The 25,688-nt window shown below is 52.1% G+C and overlaps 1 protein-coding gene across 1 annotated transcript in view; it reads left to right on the forward strand.

Moving 5' to 3' along the window:
• LOC138241955 (voltage-dependent T-type calcium channel subunit alpha-1H) overlaps nucleotides 1–21,324 on the forward strand; it is a 35,990-nt gene extending 14,666 nt beyond the window's left edge. Inside the window, exon 2 of the mRNA XM_069196281.1 lies at nucleotides 20,897–21,324. Within this exon, the coding sequence (XP_069052382.1) occupies nucleotides 20,911–21,324 (414 nt within the window). The 5' untranslated portion in view covers nucleotides 20,897–20,910. The remainder of the gene's footprint in view (nucleotides 1–20,896) is intronic.
• Nucleotides 21,325–25,688: the final 4,364 nt, after the last annotated feature.

The following is a 25,688-nucleotide window of genomic DNA, read 5'->3' on the forward strand; positions in this document are numbered from 1 at the left end:
GTGATTTGCACCGTTCTTTCCCCTCCAGCTACTTGACTGGAGGTCAAGTGAGCTCGCAAATTAGCATCAACTCGTTGCAAGAACCCTGTGTCCTCAAGATGTTTTTTTTTTACAAAAAAATGTCTAATAATGAAGAGCCGATGCAACAGGAAAGAGCCCCTGGAGCCTTGCCCATCTCGGCCCATATCCTTGCCGCCCATCTCTCTCCTTGCTTCCAGCTCTTCGCAAGATCACGCCTAATTCCCACAGCGGCTCGCCGAGCCAGCACAGCCCCCATCCGTCACCGCGACGGGGACATGGAGATGATGTCATCCCGGCTCGCTGGGACAGGACGGTCAGTCAGTTCGGCTGATGTAACAGTCACAGAGGCCCCCCCCCCGCCCCCCTCCTCCCCTCCCCCGTCCTCCTCGCTCGCTCGCCCGCTCCGTTGTGCAGAGGCCTGTGGGAAAACCGGGGCTCTTGTTATCTCTTTAGCCACTCGGCGTAAACTTCGCCACTCCTCCCCGGTCTCAGCCCGCAGGACGAAGAAGCAGCTGCACTGTTGCTGCAGCCGCGGCTGATGTGTTGAAAGAAACGCCGTGATGTACGGTGTGAGATTAAAGGGGCTCCCGTAGCTCAATGCGGTTTGGGGGGCACGTGAGTGGTTTGCGTGTAGGGGGGTAAATAGGGCAGTGTGTGGTGGGGCAGTACAGGACTGCAGGGGTGGAGGAAGGGTGGGAGGGGCAGAAGAAAGGTGTGGAGGATAAACTAGCAACGTGGAAGGGCACATGTGGAGTATGAGGGTAGCTGAGAGGTGAGAGAGGGTAGATGGGGCAGTTAAGTTAGAGGTGTGAGAAGGGTATGAGGGTAGATAAGGCATGAGGAGGGTATTTGGGGAAAACAGGGCTCAGCACTGTGTGGCTTCGATGTGATGGGCAGGGGGAATCAAAGCCATGGAAACAGGCCATCCTGAGAAGGCGTGTGTCCAGACGCACGCACATCACCGATTTTCCGTTGTATTGTAAAAAAAAATATGAACCAAGAGTCAGTGCCTCAGAATGCCAATCTATGCCTTAGTTTCTGAATTGGTTTATGTCGCAAGCAGTAAGGACTGATCTTGGCGGTAAACATTGTGTTTTTTTCTGCGTGTGCTCAGCATGCAGAAGTGACAGGTTGCAGTAGAGAAACGGTCCGGTCTGCAAATGAAGATGGTCGAAACGAATCCTGACCTGGCTCTTTGTGATGAATTGACAATCCATCTGAAGTCTCAGAAATTCTGTAAATCCACCCTATGACAGACGATCAGCTCGTGATCACCCGAGAGGACACAGTTGCCAGTAGTCGGGAGCTGCGGTTCTCTCTCTCGAAACTGGTGCTCTCTTGAGCAGGTTTGTGAGGACCCACTTAGGGGAAGGAAGGCAAATGCGAGGAAGTTGACAGCAGCCTCAACCAAGCAACAGAGATCACTGACAGCTTAAGGAAAGAACTGACCTGCTGAGCAGGCAGAAGTCTGACAAACCAGACAATCCGAAAGATGAAATGAGCCAACTACAAGCGGCCGTGCTGAGCAACAGCTGCTGAAATGCATTTCTCTTTCGCTTTGATTCATGAAGAATATGTCTCAGGACTGGTGGTCGCGCAGCCGAGTGTGTGCTGTCATTTTCCCTGGAGCCTGTCCTACGGCCGTCATCAGAGCAGTCGGCCCCAGAAGGGCTGTCTCACGGAGGCGATGTCAGCCCACAGCAGGGGACACGCACACAAACGCAGGGGCAATCAAGAGACACCTTTTCACCTCCCCGGGATGACTTTGGAAGAACGGAGGGAAACTGGAGCGCGGAGAGGGAACATCCAAACTCCGGACCCTCTGGTCTGGATTCAAACCCGGGACCCACGAGCCACAAGGCAGAAGCGCTAACCGCCAAGCCGGCACAGCCATCCCAAGTCTGTCAAAACGAATTCACCGGAAGACGGAAAAGATGGCGCAGGCAGAAGAGGTTCTGTGTGCGATCCCATCGTGGTCCGTCGCAGTGTGCCATGCTGTGCAGGCTTGCCAGTGATAACTTCCACTGGGCCGAGACGAGGCCCAGTCCCAGAAACCAACTGCTTCTGCTAGGGCCTTCCTTCGCCCACCGTGCCACTCTGTCCCTCAGTCCGATCGTCCAATAACGTCCTCCCTGGTGCATTACTCTTGTAGGGGCTCGACTCGGTCCTGAATGTCCAGGGGCCACATTCTGGTAAAACTGCACCACTGAAGACGCAGCGGGGCCACTGCTTATTGTGCAGTGAAATGTCAAGTGATGACAGGCAGGGTGTGGGGCTCTGCAGTGGAGCAGACCTTTGAAAGTGAAGAAAAGAATGCAGAAGATATATGAGCTTCTAAAGAAAGGCAGACAAGTAAATAACGATCAGGTCTTTATTTTAATGAACCCAGGAAGCCTTAGGATCAATATTCCACAAAGAACCAGAGTAGGAAGGTGGACCAAACCGCCCCAGTCTCTTCTCCTAACCCTTTTAATGCTTGTGTGTAATTACTTTTATATGGCGTATTGAGAGTACAATAAAGCACACTGGGTTAAAACAAGCTTAAGCAGATCTCTGGATAGGGCCCTAGATTTGCTACGGCACTTTGTTGACAAATAATAAAAGGCCTCGCCGAGGCTAAATGACAGGGGCCAGGTGAGTGGGCTATACCGTTTTCCTGTGACTCGCTGGGAGACCCTGAATAACAGGGGGCTCGGCGCAGCCCTCATGTGTATTTCAGCACCCTATATTTCAGGCTTTAACAGATGGGTGGATGGGTTCTTTGTAACTCAAGTGAGGACACAACAGTGATGGATGGGGTGTTTTACTGTCTCGGCAGGCGATTTTCACAGATGCCGTAGATCAGCGGGTCGTTAAAGATATATGGATGGTGAAGTATGGGAGGAGACAGGCCAATAGACTGGCAAATAGAGATACAGGCTCACTCTTCCTTCCTGACTGAGTGATTTAGGATATTAAGATTGATATACTGTACACCCATGTCACTGGGGGTCACCTTGTGTGACGACCCTGTTCCAGTTCTCCATGAGTAAAAGGAGATGAGACGTTGGGTCTGAGCCCAGCTCAGACCCAGTTGATCGTGACCGCAGTTCTCCACTTGGTGGCGCTCTAGAGGCAGAGCGCCGCTTGTGGGCGAGGCTGGGATTGGCTGCGTAGGGCTCTCTGAGACACGACTTGGCGCTTCCTGGCAGCTTAGGGGCTCGTGGCGTCGCCAAACCAGGAGACGCACCCTCCCCTCCGATCGGCGGTATCTGGTACGGCAGCGGGCTTGCCGGACTCCGCTTTCTCCGCACAGCAGCGGTAGAAAGGAAAATGAGCTCCTTCCCCACTGCGGGCAAGCTCGCCGAAGAGCTCCTTAATTCTTCGCGAGACGGGGAAGAGCAGGGAGCTGCGTGGAAGATATACCGTTGCCTTATTTCCCCAACGCCACCTGCGACCGCTGTTCTACCACCGCCACCCTTGCACAAACGTGTGTCAAAATGTCTGTTATTCCCCTCCTGTTTTCCGGAGGAGTTTTTGATACTAGTTGGCTGGAGAGTCGTCAGATACTGTGATCAAAGCTGGCCTTCAGCACTGGGTACTCTGGGTGAGGAGGCGCAGTGCGACGCCCTGTTACCTGCCTTCGGAGCCGATGGCAGCTCGTGCTCCTCGGAGCCTGATTTCCCGGGCGAGGCTCGACGTCCTCGTGAGTGGTTGTTGTGCACGTCCGGGGCGCGAGACTGAGCGCGCCTGGTTCAGATGAGGCCGGGAGACGCCAGCTTCATTCAGGTCCAGTCTTGGCTCAGAAGGCTGACACATTCCCTTCTCATTATTTACTCTGCCAGAACTAGGAGGTGTCTTGCATTTGCATTCCACGCCCCCGTGCAGTGTGAGCTCTTGATTGGAGTTTTTTGGCTCCAGTGGAGACGTTGTCCTCCACTTTTTTTCTCTGCCTGTGTTATTATAAACTTCGTCTTTTCACACGACTCGGTTCCAACGGGTTGAAACCTGGCTCCACCATCCCAGGACAGCTTTTGTAATGTGCACAGAGTTCAAGGAAATTAGCAGGTACTGCAAAGTGTTGTTGTTGTTGTTGTTTTGAAACTTACTTCTCTAAAAAATATATATTTGTGGAGGGACCTGTGCAGAAACACTGCAAACTCATTTTTCGCTGGTGAGCAAAAAAATGTGTAGAGTTGTCGTTGTATTTTATTGTAACCCCAAGTGTGCACAGACTCCTCCTCGCCCCCTGATCTCATAGGGCATCTTACTCATCGTCAGAGCTGTCAGGACTGATACTCAGCGCGGAGGAAAGTGGTCAGTGAGTGCAGATGACCAGCGCCAGTTAAAGCATGTCAATACGCTCTGTCTAAATACCACTGAGCTCAGTGTCGGGAGTGTCGAACCCTGCCTGGTCTTAGATACTCTCCTGTGGGGCCATGTGGGCAAACCCTGACCCCCAAAGCAAACCGAACTGTTCTGGGGTGTCCGGTGCATTCCCTGCCATCCCGGGGCAGAAGTAACGGAATCTTGAGTCCAGGGGAACTCGACACATTTTCTAGAGCCTCAATCGCCCAGCGCTTGTCAGATCAGTCAGATGAAATGTGCCTCACGGTCTGCTGGGATCCCCAGTGAGGGCGGGCGCGCGCACGCGGGTCCGAGCCGTGCCCCCGAGCGGGTGTGCGCGCCCCTCGGCGCTCTTCAGACAGCCGCAGAAAGCAATTATGTGCTTTGGAGAACATCTCCAGTGGAAGAGGAGGCAGGGCAGGGGCGAGGGAAGATGTGTTTAATGAGAGGCAGTGGCACGGTTGCTATAGGCACTGAGATCCGTCACAATGGCTCAGCTCTGCTCTGGCTGAAGCGGCGATCTCAGCCGTCGCAGGGCTTCGGAGCGAGTGGGCGTGCGACGCGCTTACATAAAGAGCACGTTATGCAATGCGACATGTGCATGTCTGTCTGCATGCGCGCGCTGTTGTGGGTTTTTTTTTGTGGGTTCTCTTGGCGAGGGTGTTTTGAAAACGTAACCTCAACGTGGAAGGAGGTAGGGAGGAAATGAGTTTGCTGCTTCTGCTGCTGCTACCCATTGGTGATCAGCCAGCATAATCACGTTGGGGGGGGAACCTTTTCTATCGGAGCTTGTGTTTCCTACCTGGGGAATTGGGAGTTGCGCGGCCTGCCTCCTGTGCCAGGGGTCACGCACCGCGACACGTCATCCAGACGCACCTCCTGGGTCAGCTCAGCCCCGCGTTCGGGACGGGCCGCGCTCCCACCCCGATTCCGGCTCGGATCGGGAGATACGGGAGAAAGGCTGTCGAAACAAATCGATGTGCGTTCTTCGCTTTCAGGAATGGCAGGGACATCGGGGGAAGAAGGGAGGGGAGGGGGGGCTTCCTGCAGAGAGAGATTACGAGAGGGTGGGGACTGATGAAGAGGAAGGGGGGAAAGAGAGGAATGGAGAGAGGAAGAAAACGAAAAGAGAGGGAGAAAGAGTTATATACTGAAGGAGGGATGCATCAGTGGGCTGGAATGTGAAGGGAATAATGGGAAGAGAGAGACAGAGATTGCCAGAGGGAAGGGAAGACATGACTGTCATTATCCGAAGCAGAGAGGAAAGAGGAGAGAACACCAGGCCTCCTTACAGCCAGGCGCTGTGGTGTTCCCATCTGTGCTGACCAGAGACAGGAGAGCCGATGAGGTTTCCAGGATAATCCTGATGACCTTTCTTCCTCCAGCAGAATGGAAGACTACACCCGGCCTCTGGGCTTGGCACGCACAGTAATAGAGCCATGGCATCAGGAGAGAGAAGGACAGCACGGCCAGGTTTAGCATAGCCCTGCACAGTTCATCTCAGCTCAGCTTGGCACAGTTTGCCTGACCCAGCAACCCTAGCACTGCACAGCTCATCTCTGTGAGCCCGATATGTCACTTCACTGCTCAGCTCAGTTTTGAGATAAGGCTGTGAATGTCTGATGATACTCACTTAAAAGTACAGGACGAGAAAATTGAGTATTTAAGCCCAGCTTCTGACCCCATGTATAAGCAACAACATCAAAGCTCTCCTGTATCCCAACTACTTTGCATTGAAACTGATCACATTTTGATCTCTCACTTGGATCTTAACCAGTTGTGAACCCTAAACCAAACCCCTTAACCTTTACTAGTCCTATTCAGTCTAGGTGTAACCTTAGTCCTAGCCCAGACTCACAACCTGTCCTGCCTTCTAATAAGTGATCAATACTATTTATTTCGTGTTGACCAGGTGAACGTTATGGGCTCATGTGGATTACGTCATGAACATGTCACGAGACTGGTGGCTTTTGCAGTTGATCAAATGTTTTTTTTTTCCCCCCAGTAAAAAACGAAGCAGGGAGGATCTTAGCTCCACACCTTAATCGATAACAGATCCCTTCATTATGGTGACATCTGCTTTGCTGGCGCAGTTGTACGAGTTCCAGGGACCGAAGTGGTGCGAAGTGCCAGGCAGCCAGGAGAAACCGGGGAAGCTGGGACAACAGAGGGTTTGGAGCCCAGAGCAGAATGCTGGGTGTTCCTCCCTGCAGTCTAACCGGCGGGGCCCGTTGTCCAATTAGAACCAGCATTTTTCCATTTGAATCGGCCGCGGTGCTCGGCTCCCTAACGGATCAAGCGCCGCTGGGCGCCGGTGTTAACGGGGAAAACTGGAGCGCCGGCGCCGCGCTCCACGAGGGAGAGGGGACGACAGCGAGACGGCGCGGGGAATTAGCGGCGGAAAAACGCACCCCTTCTCCCCGCCTGAGGGCTTCTTCACACCTGACTGGATGTGACAGGCTCGGAGAGAGGCGGGAGGAGTTCTGAGCCTAATTTACAGCACCGGGCAAATTTAGCAGGACACCTTCAGATCTGCCATTTGCCAAGCTCCGCGCCAAGTCTTCATCTGCTGCAGAAGCACCTTATTCCCTAATTGAAGGCGTGGGGCCGTTTTTACAGCTGACAGTGTCGTTGAAGAGCGAACGTTTTTAGAACCGCAGCAGTGTTCTTCCCCTGGGCTGCTTAGAGATGCCTTTTCCCTTCCTGATCGGTGTGCTGAAAACTCTTTTACCACGAAAAGCGAGGTTAAGGATTTTGTTTTCCCACGAGCTGTGTTCTCAACAGAGAGGACTCTGGTGTGGCTCAATGGTGGCCCTTTGATCCCATCTGAATCAGAAAACAGGAGATCAGTCTTTGCGTCAAACGCTCGGTGTCCCCCCCCTCCCCCCTCCGAAGTGACATCATGGGACACAGCCAAAGCCTCTCTGATTCTGGAAGGAACCAGAGATTCTTCCCTCTGTGTTTGTTGAAGAGGAATTTTCCACAGGCTGCCCGATGTTGAGCTGAGCTTTCCTGGTTTCTCCCGGGGACAGACATAGACTCCCAGTTGTGTGGCACTTTGTTGATGAGCACAATTCCCCCACCACCCTTCTCCAAACATACCCAGGAGGAGAGGTGCCTTGGGGCCGGATTTCATCATAATGTGATGCTTGGTGGGAGAGGTGGATCGCAGGTCCACGTGATGAGGTCGGGATGATGTCACAATAATGTCCTTGTGAGGTAATGATGATGTCACAGTGAGGTCCCAGACAGCACCAGGCCATGGTGCTACAGTACTCGCTGCCTGATAACCCGGCGGCCCAGGGGCGGCGGGAGAGCACTCTCCTGGCTGCCTTTTGCCTTGGCGCGGCTCACAGCGGCCGGAGAAACTCACGAGTAGGAGCCATTGTCCCACCTGGGCGGGGGTGGAGAAAGGAGTTTCTCCACCTGGGGCAGCCAGCAGGACACCAGTGCTGCTGCTCCCGATGCCCACAAATGGCAGACGATGGATTTACAGCCCGAGAGTCTAAAAGCTCCTCATGATAACGGCCCCCGAAATGTGAGCAGTTTGGGCATCCCGTTGTAGTGCACTTTGCAGGAGCCCTCCAATCTGCTCCTAAAGGCAATGCACCATGTATGTGTATAGACATACAGTACATACACTGGGGGCCGGACTGAAAGTTCTTCTAGTGCCCCTCGTCCATCCACACACCCCATCGTCTCTTTTGGATCCGACTCCATCGCCAGCCGGATCCCCGCCAACGGAAGGGAGTCCTGGGTGGGCGCTGGCCCCCCCTTCAGCGAACAGTAATTGAAGCCGTCGGCTCATTACCATGGGTGATTACCCCACAAACGAAGTTGTGATTGATGAATTGGCTCACAGGCTCCCCGACTGCCTCCCACTCTTAACAAGCTGTCCAGCCATGTGGAACACCGGGAGAACGGTTTTTAATCGGGGGGGTGGGGACGTGCCCGTGCTTTAATCACCGAGATTATCCCCTCTCCTGTTGAGCCTGCAGTGACAGGTGCATATCTGCAAACCAGTTCTCCTGGACTATTGAATTAGGCCAAAGATGCACAGTCAGCAGGCTCATTCTTGACGTTAGTGTACATTCAGCATTAGAGTCAGGGATGGATTTAAAGGTACAGCTACAGTCAGGACTAGGGGTGGGATTAAAGGTACAGCTACAGTCAGGACTAGGGGTGGGATTAAAGGTACAGCTACAGTCAGGATTCAGGGTGGGGTTAAAGGTACAGCTGGATTCCAGCTGGATTCCGTTACAGTCAGGATTCGGGGTGGGGTTAAAGGTACAGTTACTCTCAGGATTCGGGGTGGGGTTAAAGGTACAGTTACTCTCAGGATTCGGGGTGGGGTTAAAGGTACAGTTACTCTCAGGATTAGGGATGGGGTTCAAGTTACAGTTAGTCTCAGTTAGTACAGGGGTTAGTGGAGTTAGTATGCGGTTGAGATTTGAGGTCACAATCAGGATTAGCACTGGTAACTACATGGGCTCCTGGAGCGGTTTTTCATGGGGGTAAGAAGGGCTTCTCCAGGATATATCCATGGATCCAGCAGTCTCCGCCTGTGTACTTTCGTTTGCTCCTTGGCATGTCGACTGGTGCCTCTGGGATGAGTACATGGCCATCCCACCAGACGCTCTCAGCACCTTTGAATATTTACCCTCGCAAACTGGGACAGTCATTTTGCGCCTTGCAGCTGGACTTTTCTGCATTTTCTTTCACATTGCTACCCTGTATTATTATTATTAATTTATAAATCCAAGAACACTGCAACAACAACTCCTGTGATTTCAGAACCGTGCAGTCTTGTAAACCACAGTGTACAGGTTGGCTGTCTAGTCCAGGTGTGTGTGTGTGTGTGTGTGTGTGTGTGTGTGTGTGTGTGTGTGTGTGTGTGTGTGTCCAGCTCAGCACTTCGGAGTCTAAAACAGCACATTGGCCTGTAGTCATGCTGCTGCAGTGGAGACCTGTGATGGCTAGCTCATTCTCAAGCCCCTGCAAAGCTAGCAGCTTCTGCGGAGAGACGGATTAATAGAACCGTGCTCCAGAAAAATCCTCTGTTTCACTTGTGTCAGACATTTTAAACACCATGCTTCCAATCCCCTTCATCTTCCACCTAAAGTGTCCAGGTAGTGGATTTGGAATGGCTCAGCTGGTGAGGGTTCAGTCACGAACGAGGCTTGTAAGAACAACAAGGTTATAGATGGGAGGAGATCATTCTGTCATTTTGGTGGCTAGTAACTAAATGATCTCAGACTCTCACTCAGCTGTTTATTGAAAGATTCAAAACAATATGGCCGGGCAACTCCCACAACCCTTTGTGCAAAGGAGTGCCTCTGGTTCTTAGTTTTATATACTCTTTTGCGTTGTCTGGTTTGTGTTTGGGATGGGCTTGCTTAATTCCCCAGGAGTTGGCACACTTTTGGCCCAGTGCTGCAGGGGATGGCGTGGGCATGCCTGGGCCATTGAGGGGGGTGTCCTTGGCCACTGCTCAGTGGAGACCCCCTGTGGGCTTGCAGCGCAATCACTGAGGGCTGCATCGCTCCTCCACTCAACGCCAAGTGTGCTGCAGGAGCTGAGGGACAGGCAGTGTGAAAACAGCCCCTACGTCTCCAATAGCGCATGTTTCAGCGCACACAGTCCTCTTCCCTTCCAGTGCTTCTACAGACATTGTAGCAGTCAGCTGCGACGTGCCAGAAGTTGCATGGAAAGTTTGGCGGTCCTCGTTCAGGTGTGTGTGTGTGTTTGATGAGGGTGAAGCAGTAGGGAAGAAGGGATTCTCGTAGTTCTTGGGTGTTCAAGATCCTCCTGCTGTTGTAACAGAAAACGCATGTTACTATCCTGTTGCAGGAAGCAAAGGGGTCTCGAACTGCGTGCGCTGGTGCTGTGCTGTTCTGCCTCTGTCAGGCTGATGGGAGTGTATTGGTGCTGGTGGAAGTGAACCCAGTGCAGTAGTGTAGGAACCCCCTCTCGGCTCTCGCTGGCTGGTTCAGTCTCCTCTGGGTCTGCCTCGGTGTGTGCCCCATCCCCCATTTCTTCCTATCGGCTTGTCTCCTTCTCCTCTGAAAATACTCCTCCTCTGCCTTCCTCTCCTTCAGGTCTGCCCTCCTTCCAGCGTTTCTTCTCTGCCTCCCTGCCTGTCTCCCTCCATCCCTTCCTCTCCCGATTCTCCCGTTCTCTTCCTCCCTCCATCCTCCCCACCCCATTCTCTCGCTGTGTCTCCTCCCTCTCGCTCTCGGGCTCGATCCCTCGCTCTCCTGACTGTACTCTACCCCCCCCCCCACTCCCCTCCTCAGGCCATCGCAAGTTCTTGACAAATCTCTCAATTAGAGTGGCTCAGCGGCGCTGTGTACCGGAGTGCAGCTCGCTGGCAGGTGAAACACAAACACGCAGCTCAGGAAACAGCAATGCGATTTGGCATCGCCAGCCCCCCGTCTCCCCCCCCACCACCACCCCTCTCCCTCTCTCTCCGCATGCATCAGCAGAGCAGGGCAAATTGCAGCAGTCACACACAGGCATCTATAGAAATGCATGTAGGTATCTATCAAATTACACAACGCAAGAGCAGTGAAGGGAGAGACGAGCAGTGTGGAGCAGTGATTGGTGCCCCGGGCCTGTACCCGGGTTCGAATGCTGTACCCTGCTTCACTCACGTGTGCTGAAGGACTGCCTGCTCCCCGGGCTGTGATTGCAAATGGGAGACCCTGTTCTGAATGGACTGAGCTCATTAAATTAATGAAGCTCATTATTGCCATCATGACGATGGTGGGTGTATTTTTAGTTGTTGTTTTTTTTCAATCCCGTGTACGAGGAGAGTGAGGAAAAGAATGCAGCAGTACATGTCCTCTCGCCATCTGATGGTGCAGGTTGTTCCTTCAGCTGTTTCCCACCACAGAGAACCGCGGTGCTCAGTTGTTTGTGGAAAAAGCGGTAGGTCCAGAGCTGGCCCCCAGAACTGAAAGGACTTAGAGGGGGTCTGGCTCGTTCCTGCAATGCAGGGCTCGACCGCAGCGAAAGCCAGCCGCTGTGTGGGGGTGCAGGACGGGGGCTCTGCAGGAGGCCGGGTGTTTGTGAAAGAGGGTCGTGTGGTAGATGTACTGTAGCAGGGGTCATTTGGGGCGAGGCACTTCAAAAGTGTTGCCAGCTCCCTGGGTCCCCGGTCCGGTCTTCCAGCTCTTGGCAGACTTGGCTGCCCTCCTGTGCCACAGACCTGGGCTCCAGTCTTCGCCTATCTGTGTGGAGTCTGCGTGTTCTCCCCGGGTCTGCGTGGGTGTACGCCAGTGGAGGCCACACCTCCGTTAAAGAGAGGATCTCCCTGCCCCGGGGTAAAACAGGGTCTCACAGCTAATTTCAGTGGAAAAACCCTTTGTTTTGGTAGTGCTTGTGTGAATCTGTTCTTGAAAGAAAAAAGCCTGTTTCAGTTTGAAGGGCAAACCCCAGCTCCGGCACTCCCTCCCTCTTTTTCTGGGCTGTTTCTCTCCTGCCCGTCCTGCTGTAGTCTTCTCCTCCTGGGCCTGTCTCCCCACCGCCCCGGTCCCGTGCTCTGTCCCTCTTCTCGCGGCCCCTCTCTCTGTCACGCTAACCCCACTCTCTCCCCTGCACGCTCCGTATGCGTCGTTACAATCTCCGCCGCGCCTGTCCTGGTGACCTTTCACCTCCTGTAGCCAGCGCAGGCGTGGGGCCCCCCGTCCCCTAATCCGCAAGCCATTTCACCACAACGACGAGGAACACAAAACCTCCTGACCATGCAGAAAGTTGGACGAAGGGAACAGACAATAAAAAACGTCGTTGTTTTTTTTAAAATTTAAACCACTCCTAGAATAACAACTGAGAATACATCCCACTTATGCATTTACTGCAGGATTTAGTGTTAATGGTAATTACTGTACAATAATTATTGTACAACAATCCAGGGCCCTTCCGGTTAATATGCATGCTTATGCAAATGAGGTAATTAGTGAGATCTTGTGCAGCACCACTTTGTTATTCTTCTCGATACAGCTTAGCGAGGTTGAGGGAGTGCTGAAGGCACACGGCCCCTCTCATCGCTTCCTTATTTTGTGAACTAATAATGTCTTTGTTATCGTTTCGAAAGTGATTTGCATTTAATTTCTTCACCTTGGCTGCCTCTCTGGCTCCCCTAATCCGGCTTTCTCCACACTATCCCAGGTTTCCCACTAGCCTCCGGGGTGGGAAGTTGTGGCTGAGCTGGACTGAGTGCCAGTGCTGTCCCGGACAGCCCTGGAGAGGATGTGGCGATAATGACGATAGGTACATTATTCGGGTGTCACGGATGAGCTGGAATGGATATCTCTCAGTATGGTACAAGCCTAGAGAAAGGGATAATGCGGACGGGAGCATAGATTTTAGAGCTGTGAATGATCTAGGCGGACTTTTTACAGTGCTGTGCATATCTGATCAGAGCAGCTGATATTGTGTGTGAACGAGGACCGGCTCCCTTCCTGTCCTGCCCAGATCTTATTGTCAAGGCAGCGTGTGTTTGAAGCTGGGCATCAGCAGGGCCAGGTTTAACTCAAACTGTCAGTGACCTACAGTACCTCCCTCCTTTTTTTGGACGAGAGTGAAAAGAAAACAGAATGTCAATTAAAGCCAGCAGGGATTCTGGCAGGAACACCTGCCTAGACCCCGCTCCACCCCCAGGGTGTGAACTACGGTCCTTTTTGAAACCCATCAGCTGTTTTGTGTGTGTCAAGCGTGCACTGAGCACAAAGGCACAAAACTGGCAAAATGAACTCTCTCTCAACTCCATTGAGTTGGCTGGCTCTCAGCCTAGACTAGATTAAATGAGCTGGCTCCCAGATGTACAGCACAGGGCAGCAGTATCACAACTCCTCTATCTCTCTCCATCTCCCACACTATCTCACCTCCTCTCTCTAGGCTCTATTGACTGTGCCTGCTCTTGATTACACAGTACAGTGCAGCTCCTTTAGTCTCTGTCGAGACTAGACTGTATTGACATTACTGGCTCTCCGATTTTTTTTACTATTTCTTCTGATTTTGTTTTTCCAAGGTGATGTACATTTATCCAGCCTAGTATTTTAGCCAGAGCAATTCCGGTGGAGATATCTCGTTTGAGGGTACAACAGCTGTGTCTCTCCTGGGCTTTGAACCCACAAAACAGCACAGAACAGGGGTGTTGGCTCCTGTTGGGTTAGAGACAAAACAAGGAAGGTTTAGATGCTCCTCATGGACATCATACTCAAATTCTGCAAGGTGGCATCTCTCAGACAACAAGATACCCTCCTCTGTAACAGGTGGGTCCACTCTGGATCCTGGAGGGGTGCAGTTGCAGCAGGGCTTGTGGAAATACCTCACCAATCCAGAACCAGGGCTAGACATCCCTGCTTTGGAGCCGGACCAGTGTTGGGATTGATCACCCATACACACCTGGTGCAATGCACGGGTTATTGTGCCTCCTACAGTATGTGTTACTGTTCTTCCTGTTCATGCATCCAAAGATGGACCTGCTTAAACAAACAGGGCTTTCATCTCAGGTTGGGAACCTTTCTCAGATCTGCCAGATCTGCTGTCAAAGAGTTAATCAAACCTGTACTTAACTTTCACAGATCTCTCACATTGACCTTTGTAATTGTTTTTCACTTCGTGAAGGGTTGGAGATTTCAAGATACATGTATGATTTAAAATCACCAGCTTTTAAAAGAGCTGAATAAAACTTGACTAGACAAATTAAGCAATGGATTTAATTAGGATAATTAAGATTTGTATTCAGTAATTGAGAGATAAAATATCTGACATACAAGGGCAAGATAAAAACACTCTGGGAAATGTGATTAGGCAACGTGCAGATATGCACATTTTACTCATCTTCAGCTTTCACAAAGAAAAATGAATGGAAGCACAATTACTAGTATCTAGAGCCCTGTGTCTGTGCTGTGTCAGTGTCCTGGACTCCACAAGGACTAGAAGAGTCTAGAGCCCTGTGACTCAGAGTCCACGGTTCAATCAGAACTCAATTAGAAGTTGAATTTTCCTTTTGGAAAAAAGAACAAGGAACAGGACAAAGGCCAAAAGATTTACCTGCAGGCTGATGTCACTCCTGACCTTTGTTTTCATCTGGTAAATGGTGAGGTGTCTTGCCATGGCATCCAACGTTTTCTCCCAGTTTGAGACTGGTTCCAGTGCAGTTCCACGAGAGATGAGAGATGCATCTTCGCCTCAGAGAAAGTGAAGAATGAGACTGGAGCTGTACAGGGGTCACAGGCAATTTTAAGTTAGAACAGCTTTAAACTGCTCCTTTAAAGTAAGCTTGGCGTTTGGCCATCGAGAGCTGTACATATTAAATGCCAACTGAGCATTCCAGCTTATCTCCAAATACCATTTAAATTGCTTTTCTCTAAATACCACGATTTCCCTGTCGTTCTGGGTGGAGGATCTCTTTCCTATATGCCATTTCCCCAGGGGCTTCAACGAGAGCACAGTCCAAAAACAAAATACATATGTAATATATCTATCTGCGCATCAGTATGCTGACTTAATACAACAGCCCCTTGGAGCGATCACTTCAAACGCGTTCGTGCATAAATAAGAGTGGAAAATCAAGTTACCATGCAATCACTTTAACTTAAGTTACTTGTCTTTTGCTTTTCTGTTCCTCCCGAGCTCCACAGCCGTATGTGCTGCAGTACATCTTGTTTCAAAAAACATTAGCAAGAGGACAGCAATCAAATTCCCACTGCCTAGCAGTCTGAGCCAATTCAGGCTTTACTGCCAACGGGGTCCTGCACCAACTGTAGTGAGAAAGCAGAATGGTGATATACCGTATATCTCATGTGGTGTTATCCTGTTTATCAACATCGGACTACCATGTAGAGGCATTCAGAAAGAGGCCATAACCATAAAATAGCAATATTAAGCACCTGGTGTTGGCTCACATACAAGAGCCCTGTGGCTGATAAAACCTGGACTGGATCTAAAAGCTGTGCACTGGCTGCTGTCACTGTGATGTTGTCTGTCAGAGGTACACAACTCCAGTCTGGTGGAGCGGGTCTTTATTTCACTTGAGTTAAGGGACTGATTCGACTCTTGAACCCCTGTTATGGTTAGAAAATCCCTTAGGAGCCCCAGTGGCCTGAGGGTAACTCACAATGGGGTGCTGGCCCTTTGGTGTAGGGGAATTCACCGCTGCTTGGAGGAGGTGCTGTGTGACTCAGGAACGATAGAGATCGAATCCTGTTAGAGGGTGATTTGCACACCTTATGCCAGGATGTCATGAATTGAGAACAATTGAGTCCTGTAAAGAAAATACTTAAATCACTAGGGAAGCTCAGAAGGAAGGAATACCTGCAGACACCAGATGTACAACATACAAAGCGTGGTGACACACTTTAGGAAGTCATTTCAATTGGGTTATACGTTATTTTGGGACCAAGAAACCTGGTCGTTTATCCAATTTATCCAGTCTGACTGTTGCACTGAAATGAAAGTGGTTTCAAAAGTTAAATTTGTGAAGAGACACAAATCATGCAGACAGCAGATGACATCACTGCTCTCTGAGAGAGGCCCTGTTCAAAGCCAAAGCTGCTGATTCCCAGGGATTCCCATTGACTGCAGGATCTGAAGAAGACCTGCGAAGTAAAGAGATGGATTGGAGCAGGGGTGGATTTTGGTTGCACGTACGTGAGTTCAATTTCCGAGGTCAGGGAGATTTCTCGTGTCGCGTAAATCTGGATTGAAGCCTCGACGTTCCGACTGCAACCCCCACAGAACCAGGGGCCCTTCTGCCCAGGGCTTTGCACCCTCAGAAAGTCAGTTTCAGTCCGGGATCGCGGATCAAGGCTCGTGGCTCAGGTGCCTCGAAGTCCCAGACCGCTGAAGATCAGAAGACAAGTCAGAAAAGGCTTGTTATCAGGCCAATCAAGGGTGGCATCCAGTGGTTTTGCACTCGGCTGAAGGGAGTAACGTTAGATCTATTTCTGCCTTAGTTACAATTCGCTGTGTGCTGCTAAGGCCGCAGTGCAATGACCAGTGTGGTGACCAGTACAGTGACCAGCTGGAGATGCTCTTTCGAAGGCTCTGTCTGGTCTGTGTTACGCCACTGTGCTTCCAGGAGGTGTGTCTAACTGCTCTGCTTGCAGTAGGGCTCCCCGCTGAGGCGAATGCAGTGATATAGTTGGCCATAGGCAGAAATGCGCCATTACTGGGATTTATCTTTAATTTTTCAGTACTTCAGGTGAATTGCTACGCATATGAATTGTACGCAAATTACAGCAATTCATATGGGCAATAACCATAAAATGAGTACATTGATTGCAGTTTTTACACTGCAGTGCCTTGCTGCAGAATCTGACATTTTAAAGTAGCATTATTTTTTGTAGACAATTGGGGGACATTTAATTCTGACTGTCAAATTGTTGCCGTATGAAAATATATGTAGAAGTAATGGGACACTTTTTTTTTGGCAGTAGCGATAGCTTGAAGTAGCTTAACAAATGCAGGAAAATATAAGGCATCTAAGGGCTGAACAGTGCTGCAATGGTTAGCTTTGCTGCCTCACAGTGCTGGGTTCAGTTCCTGGAGTGCTGTCTGTGTGGAGTTTGCATGTTCTCCCTGTGCTGGTGTGGGTTTCCTGTGGGCGCTCCGGTTTCCTTCTGCAGTCCAAAAACATGCTGGTTGGTTAATTGGCTTCTGGGAATATTGGCCCTGTTGTGAGTTTGTTTGTGTCTGTGAATGTCTGTGGCCTGTGATGGACTGGTGTCCCATCCAGGGTGTACCCTGCCTTGTGCCCGGTGCTTGCTGGGATAGGCTCCAGCTGCCCATGTGATCTTGAATTGGAGGAAGCAGTTAGAAAATGGAGGGACGGGTGGATAAGCCATTTGACAGGGACAGAACAGTCTGCCAATAGTATATTATTGTCTCGGCCAGATTCACCCAAAGTCAAGCGCTCACAAACTGTTCTGTGTTTGGGTTGGCTCTGTTTTGTGCCTGGTGTTGCGTCACGAGCATGTCAGCCCTGAGCCGAGGCTGCTTGCTGAAGTGTGACCGAGCCCACATCAGAGCTACCCCTAAGGAACTCCCTCTCCGAGGACGGAGAGTCGCTCCAGCACAAAATGAGGCCTAGCCGGCTCTCGGGGGGCCGGATTCAGACACATCTGTCCCAGAATCGTGGAGAGGAGGGGAGGGGGCGATCACGCGCACACTGAAGGCCAAAGGAGGCTCTCGCGCTGACTGAGCTCCGCTTGCTGAGGCGTTCCGTGTAATTTAGGCATCTTTCCGTGTCTGGCTTCCTTCTGCTTCCGTTCACAGTCCCCGATCTCTCTCTCTCTCTCTCTCTCTCTCTCCTTATTCCGCTTCCCTGGTAAATCTCTGATGCCCCACTCTCTTTTCCCTCTTTCTAACCCTACTTCCCTGCCCAATTCCTGCTGCCTCCCTCTCTTTCCCTCTGTTCAGCCCCTTACTCTCCTCTTTAAAACCTTAATGAATGTAAATAATACATTGGAAGGAGAGTGCATTAAAAGCATTAAGACACGGGCGACCACACAAGTCAGAAAGTACTGGTTTGAAATCATGCATACATCACTAACAAAGGAGTGCATTCAGTAATTTAGTTCATTTGAGCTAAAATGCATTTGTGGCTCAGTGGTTATTATGTCTGCCTTGTAGTACTGGGGCCCAGTACTACAGTTCTGTCTCCACCTGTTTGTGTGTCCTCCCTGTATTTGCGCGAGGTTGTCCTCCAGGTGCTCTGTCTTCTCCTGCACTTCAGAGACATGCGACCTGTGACCCTTTATTGGACAAGGTGGTTAGAAAATAGCTGGATGGATAAAATGCATTTAATTTCCGTAACGTTTTCTGGTCACAGAATAACATATATCCCAACTGTCCTAAAGTGTGTCACCTCAAATTGCACAGATCCTACAGAGCTGCTATAGACCTGTCAGTACCTCTGTTGCCACTTCTGTCCCACAGTAAGAGAGGCGAGAGGGGCACAATAGTTACTAAAGGAAGCTACTTATTTCTTATATTACACATAGCTGTCCTTAAGGTCCACCATGAAACCTTAAAGCCACTGTTTTGTTTATCGCTCAGATTTTTATGTTAGGCACATTCCCCTGCCTGTCTCTGACTGACCAGATGCACTCTGCTCAAATGAAATATTTCTACCGAGAGCCTGGCGGGCACAGCATTGCGTGTTTTTGATTTTAGGCACACATCCGTGTAGCCAAAGGACAGTTTTTCTGCTGCAGGGACACATGGTCCTTGTGGGGTGACTGCAGACAAAGTTCTGCTTTCATAATGAATGTCGCAGAAACACCCGGGCCCGGCTCAGGGTTCGAGACAGTTGTCACGGAGATAGCCAGGCCCGGCTCAGGGTTCGAGGAGGCTGTCGGGGAAATGGCCTGTCGGAGCTCAGGGTTCGAGACGGTTTTCACAGGCACAGACCAGTCTGACCCAGGGTTCAAGGTGGATGTCATAGACACAGCCCGGCCCGGCCCGGCACAGGGTTCGAGATGGGTACCACAAACACAGGTCAGCCCAGTCAGAGTCACAACGTGATCCACTTGTTCATAGTATAGACATCCCCGGAATTGTCCTTCATTAAATACATTAGTGAATACTTTAGATGGAGGCAGCCGAACGCTTCCTCTGTAACGGTATATTGATAGATGCATGAATTCTATTACTATTATTGAATTCTCTTTTATTGTTTCCAAGTTCAAAGAGCTTACATCACACAAGAACATTAAAACAACAATGACATTTGCAACGTTATTGATTTTCCTGCCAGTGACCTGCCAGTGAGAGAGAGAGGAAAAAAAAAACCCCACATCTGAACAGAAAATGAAAGGTTCCTTCAGATTCCAGGTTGGGTCTCGTTTCCAGGGGTGCCCATGGCAGATCTGAGGCTCTGCTCTGAGGGCTCAGCCCTGGCCACTGGGGAGACGCATGTAGCGATCTTTTTCAGTGCCTGCACACGGCTGCCTTCATTGTCCTAGAAAGACAATGAGGTCATCTCACTTTTCTCTGCTGTTGTCTCCAGAGTTCTGGTCCAGCAACAGGATTCTCCTTGATTGCTCACCCTTAGCTTCCTAGAGGCCATCTAATCCTGTGACAAACAGGCTGTCACTATGTGACACTTTCACTCCTAGACAGCACTGCTCCCCTCCTCTGACAAAGTAGCCTCTCCCTGCCTCATGTAACTTTTATAAATGTATCATAAAACACTCAGGATGAGAGCTAATACTAGTTGTACATTTCAGTTCATGAAAGAATCTCCACTAGGAACAGAGTGGGTGGTCTCTATTGCACGTGCTCACTTCTAAAAGACACTCGTCCCCTGTGAGACTCAGGCTGCCACAGGTCTGCAGATGAACTGCAGGTGGCACACATGCTCATCACCTTGGCATTTTTTAACCACGTCTGGCTGTTTCCTTGTGGCATTGATTTATACCTGCGGCTGAAACCTTCAACGCAGACAGTTTCTGCAGTGCTGTTAAGATGAGATCGCTGCACGGTCTGTGACTACAGCCGGTTCCTGGCTTGTTTAATCTGCATTTATAGTCCTTTGCAATCCCATGAATGGATGGATTGGTTTTGTAAGTGTCCTAAATCTAGCAAGGAAGCAAAATGCATGTTGCACCCAAGAGTACGCCAGTACAGTATGCAGCATCGCATACTACATGCAGCTCAGATCCGTAGTCATATCGTGACCAAACTGCTGAAATTCCTCCGTTTCCTGGAGTCTGATCTCCGGGTAATCCATCCATCCGTGCATTTTGTAGCCGCTGCATCCCAGTCAGGGGCGCGGCGGAGCCGGAGCCTATCCCAGTGAGGCCGGGCACACTGGGCACGCTTACTGGATAGTGACGCTTCCCGCTGCAGAAAGGGATGGGATTCCCCCAGCTGCTCGCGGTCCTGGGGCTGTAGCCCAGGAGTCGCTGGTTCACAGGATCCACCGTGACCCCGGTTCCGCAGGGGAACGTGCTCGGCCGCTGTGGGGGCGGGGGCGGGGGGGGGACCCCCGCTGGCGGGGCTGGGGCCTGCAGGAGCCGCGGCGCCGGCGACCTCCGTCTGACCCCCCCCCCAGCTGGTCCGCCAGGGGCCGAGGGACACCGAGAAGGAGAGAGGGCGGCGGCCGACTCCGATTAAAACGCACACGCGGTCCTGGAGTTCCAGGGCCCCCGCCAAGCGCGTGCCGCCGCCTTGTACGCGTGATGAATGGGAGCTGGTGACTCCCGCTGGAGAGAGGGAGAGGCTGAATGAGGCGCGCGCGCGGAACGCTGCCTGCTTGTATTCCCAGGGCTCGACGCTGATGGATCGTGTTTGTCATGTCCTGAAAGTAGTTCTAATTATTTAAATGTATTTAACTGACCATTTATCACCTCAGATCTGGAGAAATGCGTCCGGGAGCCGTGCAGGCACAGCCAGCGACTCTGTTTTTGACTTGTACTACAGCACACGTTTTATTTATAACACGGCGTCACTGCTGGCGGGATAAGTCCAACGGTGAGGTGCTGAACTCACCCCCCCCCCCCCCCCCACTCACCTCTTCCCGTCCTTGTCTTTGCAGGCCGCGGCGTTGCCATGACGACCGCGGACTCTTCCGGAATTTTCCGCCCCGACCCCCGGGGGGCGGGGCCCCGCCAGGACTCCGGCCCCGCCCACGGGGAGGGGGAGGAGGAAGAGGAGGGGCCGACCTCGGCCGACGACGCCAGCAGCGACCTCAGCGCCCTGGTGGTGCCCTACCCCGAGCTGGCCCCCGTCGTCTTCTTCTGCCTCAAGCAGACCACCTGCCCGCGCAACTGGTGCATCCGCATGGTCTGCAATCCATATCCTTTCCGCTCCAGCCCCGGACCAGGGAGCCGTGAGTACTGCCCACCCTCGGGTCACAGCCATCCGTGCTCCCTCAGGCTAGTAGATGACGCGTGGTCACCCTGCGTCCTGGCAGCCCAGCATAGTGATGGAGACACTCTCGCTGTCCTTCGGATGAGGTCCTGACTCTCTGTGGTTCTTGAAAAACCTAGGGTGCTTCTCCAAAAAAACGCAGGCGTGTTACCCCTCCTGTCCTGGTCAAATCCCCCCCTGGCCTTTACCGGTCATGGCCTCCTAATAACCCCCCTCTCTGAACTGGCTCCATCACTCTGGTCTCCTCCCCACTGAGAGCTGGTGTGTGGGGAGCGGACTGGAGCATCATCCAGGTGGGGCTGCACACTGGTGGTAACAGTGGGATTCTTTATGACCTGTACAGCACTTTGAATAGAGTGTCCAGAAAAGCTATATAAGGGAAATGAATTATTGCCATGATTAATAATAATAGGTCAGGCACTGTGTCTCAGAGGGGGGGCTCTAATCCATCTCTGACAGTGATGTGGTCAGTCGAGTGATTGCAAGGAGCACCTGGATCTCGCTCTAGAAGGAAGGGATGACCCGTTTAAAAAAACAGAAATTCAGAAGAATGGAGCAGTAGCCGGACGCAATGATAGTGCTCTGGGTTGTCGCTTTCCTGCCGGTGGTTGTCATTACTTGCCTAAGACCCTAGGTTGGACTGTAGCTCGTTAATTCAGTCACCTAATGGAGGCCTAATGTGGAATGAAAGAGAGAGAAGGCCCAGGCCCTTCAGACTGGGGGAGCTGTGCTGTCAGCCTCCCCTGCTCTGTGGCTCACAATGAGTATCTTACAGACACGGGCTGCTTCACTCCCTCAGACTGGGAGGAGGAGGCAAGTTTGTTCCAAAGTCACGCTGCAGTGGTTTGATGTGAAGAGATACCAGCGCAGAATTGGATTACACAGTGTGGCAGAGCTGCTATTGTGGAGAGAATCTGGTTAGTGGACTAGTCTTGTTGTGCTACAGTAATCACAGTGTCACTGTGCTGCAGCAGCTGTGTCTCGGTGTCACTGTGCTGCAGCAGCTGTGTCACAGTGTCAGTGTGCTGCAGCAGCTGTGTCTCGGTGTCACTGTGCTGCAGCAGCTGTGTCACAGTGTCAGTGTGCTGCAGCAGCTGTGTCTCGGTGTCACTGTGGTGCAGTAGCTGTGTCACAGTGTCACTGTGCTGCAGCAGCTGTGTCTCGGTGTCACTGTGCTGTAGTAGCTGTGTCACAGTGTCACTGTGCTGCAGTAGCTGTGTCTCGGTGTCACTGTGCTGCAGGAGCTGTGTCTCGGTGTCACTGTGCTGTAGTAGCTGTGTCTCGGTGTCACTGTGCTGCAGTAGCTGTGTCTCGGTGTCACTGTGCTGCAGTAGCTGTGTCTCGGTGTCACTGTGCTGCAGGAGCTGTGTCTCGGTGTCACTGTGCTGCAGTAGCTGTGTCTCGGTGTCACTGTGCTGCAGTAACTGTGTCTCGGTGTCACTGTGCTGCAGCAGCTGTGTCTCGTTGCACTGTGCTGCAGCAGCTGTGTCTCGTTGCACTGTGCTGCAGCAGCTGTGTCACAGTGTCACTGTGCTGCAGTAGCTGTGTCTCGGTGTTTCTATGCTGCAGCAGCTGTGTCTCGGTGTCACTGTGCTGCAGTAGCTGTGTCTCGGTGTTTCTATGCTGCAGCAGCTGTGTCTCGGTGTCACTGTGCTGCAGCAGCTGTGTCACGGTGTCACTGTGCTGCAGTAGCTGTGTCACAGTGTCACTGTGCTGCAGCAGCTGTGTCTCGGTGTCACTGTGCTGCAGTAGCTGTGTCACGGTGTCACTGTGCTGCAGCAGCTGTGTCTCGGTGTCACTGTGCTGCAGTAGCTGTGTCTCGGTGTTTCTATGCTGCCATAGTAATTGTCACTACAGCACCACCATATTTTTTCTCATGTTTTCTCCTGTGCAGCTGCCACTATCACCCCAGTTCTCTCTGGTTTATTTTTATTTAGTGGTGCCATTAAGGAGCAGATAAAAGACAGAACGTCTGTCTTGGGCATGCTTACCCAGAGTGCTCTAAGTGTGTTAAAGCAGGCATACAGCAACAGTCGTCTGGTGTCTCAGACTTTCTCCCGCGGCGGGGGAATTGTAGTGACGCCGGGGTGTGTGACAACGGTGCAGCAGAAAGCGTTTTGCTGCTCGAATCCCCACTCCCACGCATGGCCGCGACGCGAGGGAGCCGCTGAGCGGCACGCGGTGCTGGCTGGGGAACTGGCGTGCCCATGGGGCAGGTCACCGGTGCACCGCTCTCTGTCCCCAGTCCTTACCGGAGGGCCCAGCGATTCCTGGGGTACGTGTGGAAAGGAAGACCGGAATGTTGCAAGCCCTCCCAGGTTTCCAATCCACAAATACTTGTGTGCGTGATGTTCTTCTTTATTCAGCGCTCGGAGAGTGCACCGGAGGTCCCTTGTGATCCCTGCAGTCCGAGAACACTTAGAGACAGGACATTCGGTTCCAAATTGCCTTGAAAGCACTACAATGCCCAAACTGAGCATTAAGACTTTAAGAATGTCATCATTAGGCCTCGTGACAACTTAATAACACTCTTCTATTAAATAATTATTCCAATATTTTTTCACATTATTTCTGTTGTTTTCTTGGGGGGCTGATGATCCCTGTTAAAAATCACTCTTTTGCTAATTAGCAGCGTCAGGGGCGATATGCATGAAAGGTTTTTCCAATGTTTTCAAACTTAAATTTTTCAGAACAAACAGACTTTTTGGGAAGGTTTTGGGAATGCATGGTATAAATAAAAAAAATATCCATCCTCTTAACAGCTTTATCAAATGCAGGGTCGCAGGGGGGAGTCAGGGCCTATCCCAGCAAGCAACAGGCTCAAGGCGGGGTACACCCTAGATGGGACACCAGTCCAACAACACACCCACACTCACAGCAGGGCCAGTTTTCCCAGAAGCCAGTTAACCCACCAGCCTGTCAGGAGGAAACCAGGGCACCCGGAGGAAAACCCACTCAAGCAGAGGGGGAACATGCAGACTCCACACAGACAGCGCCCCAGGAATTGAACCCTGGGCACCAGCTATGTTTGTCGTGCGGTGGTCTTGAGGTCGTAGCCCCCGTCTGCGCTCCTGCAGACATCATCGCGCCGCGCAGCGTTCCGAGGACGGATCTGAAGATCTCAGCACTGTTCCGCGGCTGCTGGGAGCCTCGCGGTTTAGCGGGAGCTGCGGCTCTAATTGATTCGGCTTTGCGGGGAGGGAATCACAGCGGCTCTGACAGCTTCTTCCCGAGACGCAGCTAATGTTCGCACACCTCCTCTCACCTCCCTGCGCCTTTTCTTCTTCCCTCCCTCCCCCGTCACTCGTGCTTCGCCTCAGCCAGGCGTGAAGCCGGAGTCCCCGGCGTGCTGCTCGATTGCGCGACTAACTGCTCATGATGATTGTCGGGAGGACGGACGGGGCCTCACAGCGCCTCGCAGCGCCGGGGCCCCCGGTTTCAATTCCTGGGGTGCCGTCTGTGTGGAGTCTGCATGTTCCCCCCTGTGCTTTCCTCCAGGTGCTCTGGTTTCCTCCTACAGTCCAAAGACAGGCCGGTGAGCTGACTGCCCTGTGATGGACTGGCGTCCTGCCCAGGGTGTACCCTGCCTTGAACCTACTGTTGCTTGCTGGGATAGGCTCCAGGTCACCCGTGACCCTCAGTGGGAAGAATGGATATGGATGGATGGGTAAGGTCTAAGAGGTGATCACACATAAGAGAGCTGATGCCCTGTCACCCAACCCTCCCCCCCCCCCCGATGGGGCAGAGGACCTGGTCTTCTGACGTGACAGAATCGTCCGTTGTCTGTAGGTAGTGACTCCGTGCTTGATCGGAGTCTGGATCGCGTCCCAGCAGGGGCAGGGAGAGCTGTGCTCTCACACACAGAGACTGAGCCACCCCACCCACCTTCATGCCTCATATAAACCTAGAGGTGATCAGGGGCTGACTCCACAGGCAGGGCGCTGGGTGCCTGCTCAGGCAGGTGCTGGGCATGTGGCCCTCTGGTTGAAAGCCCCTGCTCAGCGATGGGTGGGGGCTAGTTGGCCTGCAGAGGGATGGTGAAGGCTTTGCGTCTCTGACCTGCTCTGCAGCACAGCGCTCCCAGTCTTGCGTCGTCGGGCGGATGGATGCCCGAAATTCTGTGCAGACCGGTGGTGCTGGCCCAGTACCGCCCCCCGTGACACGGTTCTCACAAGCTCGGCGAAGTGGGTGTGGCGACGTGCATGTGCAGCTCGTGCCCAGAGAGGGAGAGCGCTCCTCAGGCCACGGGCAACGCTGTACAGTACGTGCAGGTCTTGTCTGGAGCTGGGTGCCCAAAAGAAAAAAAAAAACTTTGTGCGTGATGCGTGTTGTAGGAAGAAAGCTGTTGCAGTGTGGGTACTAATTCGAGGAAGTGGGTGTGTGGGGGCATCTTGGTTTGACCTTTGAACTTTGTGCGTGATGCGCGTGGTATTTAGAAAGCTGTTCAGTGGGGGTAC

Source organism: Lepisosteus oculatus, chromosome 12, assembly GCF_040954835.1.
Source record: "Lepisosteus oculatus isolate fLepOcu1 chromosome 12, fLepOcu1.hap2, whole genome shotgun sequence".
NCBI lineage: Eukaryota > Metazoa > Chordata > Actinopteri > Semionotiformes > Lepisosteidae > Lepisosteus > Lepisosteus oculatus.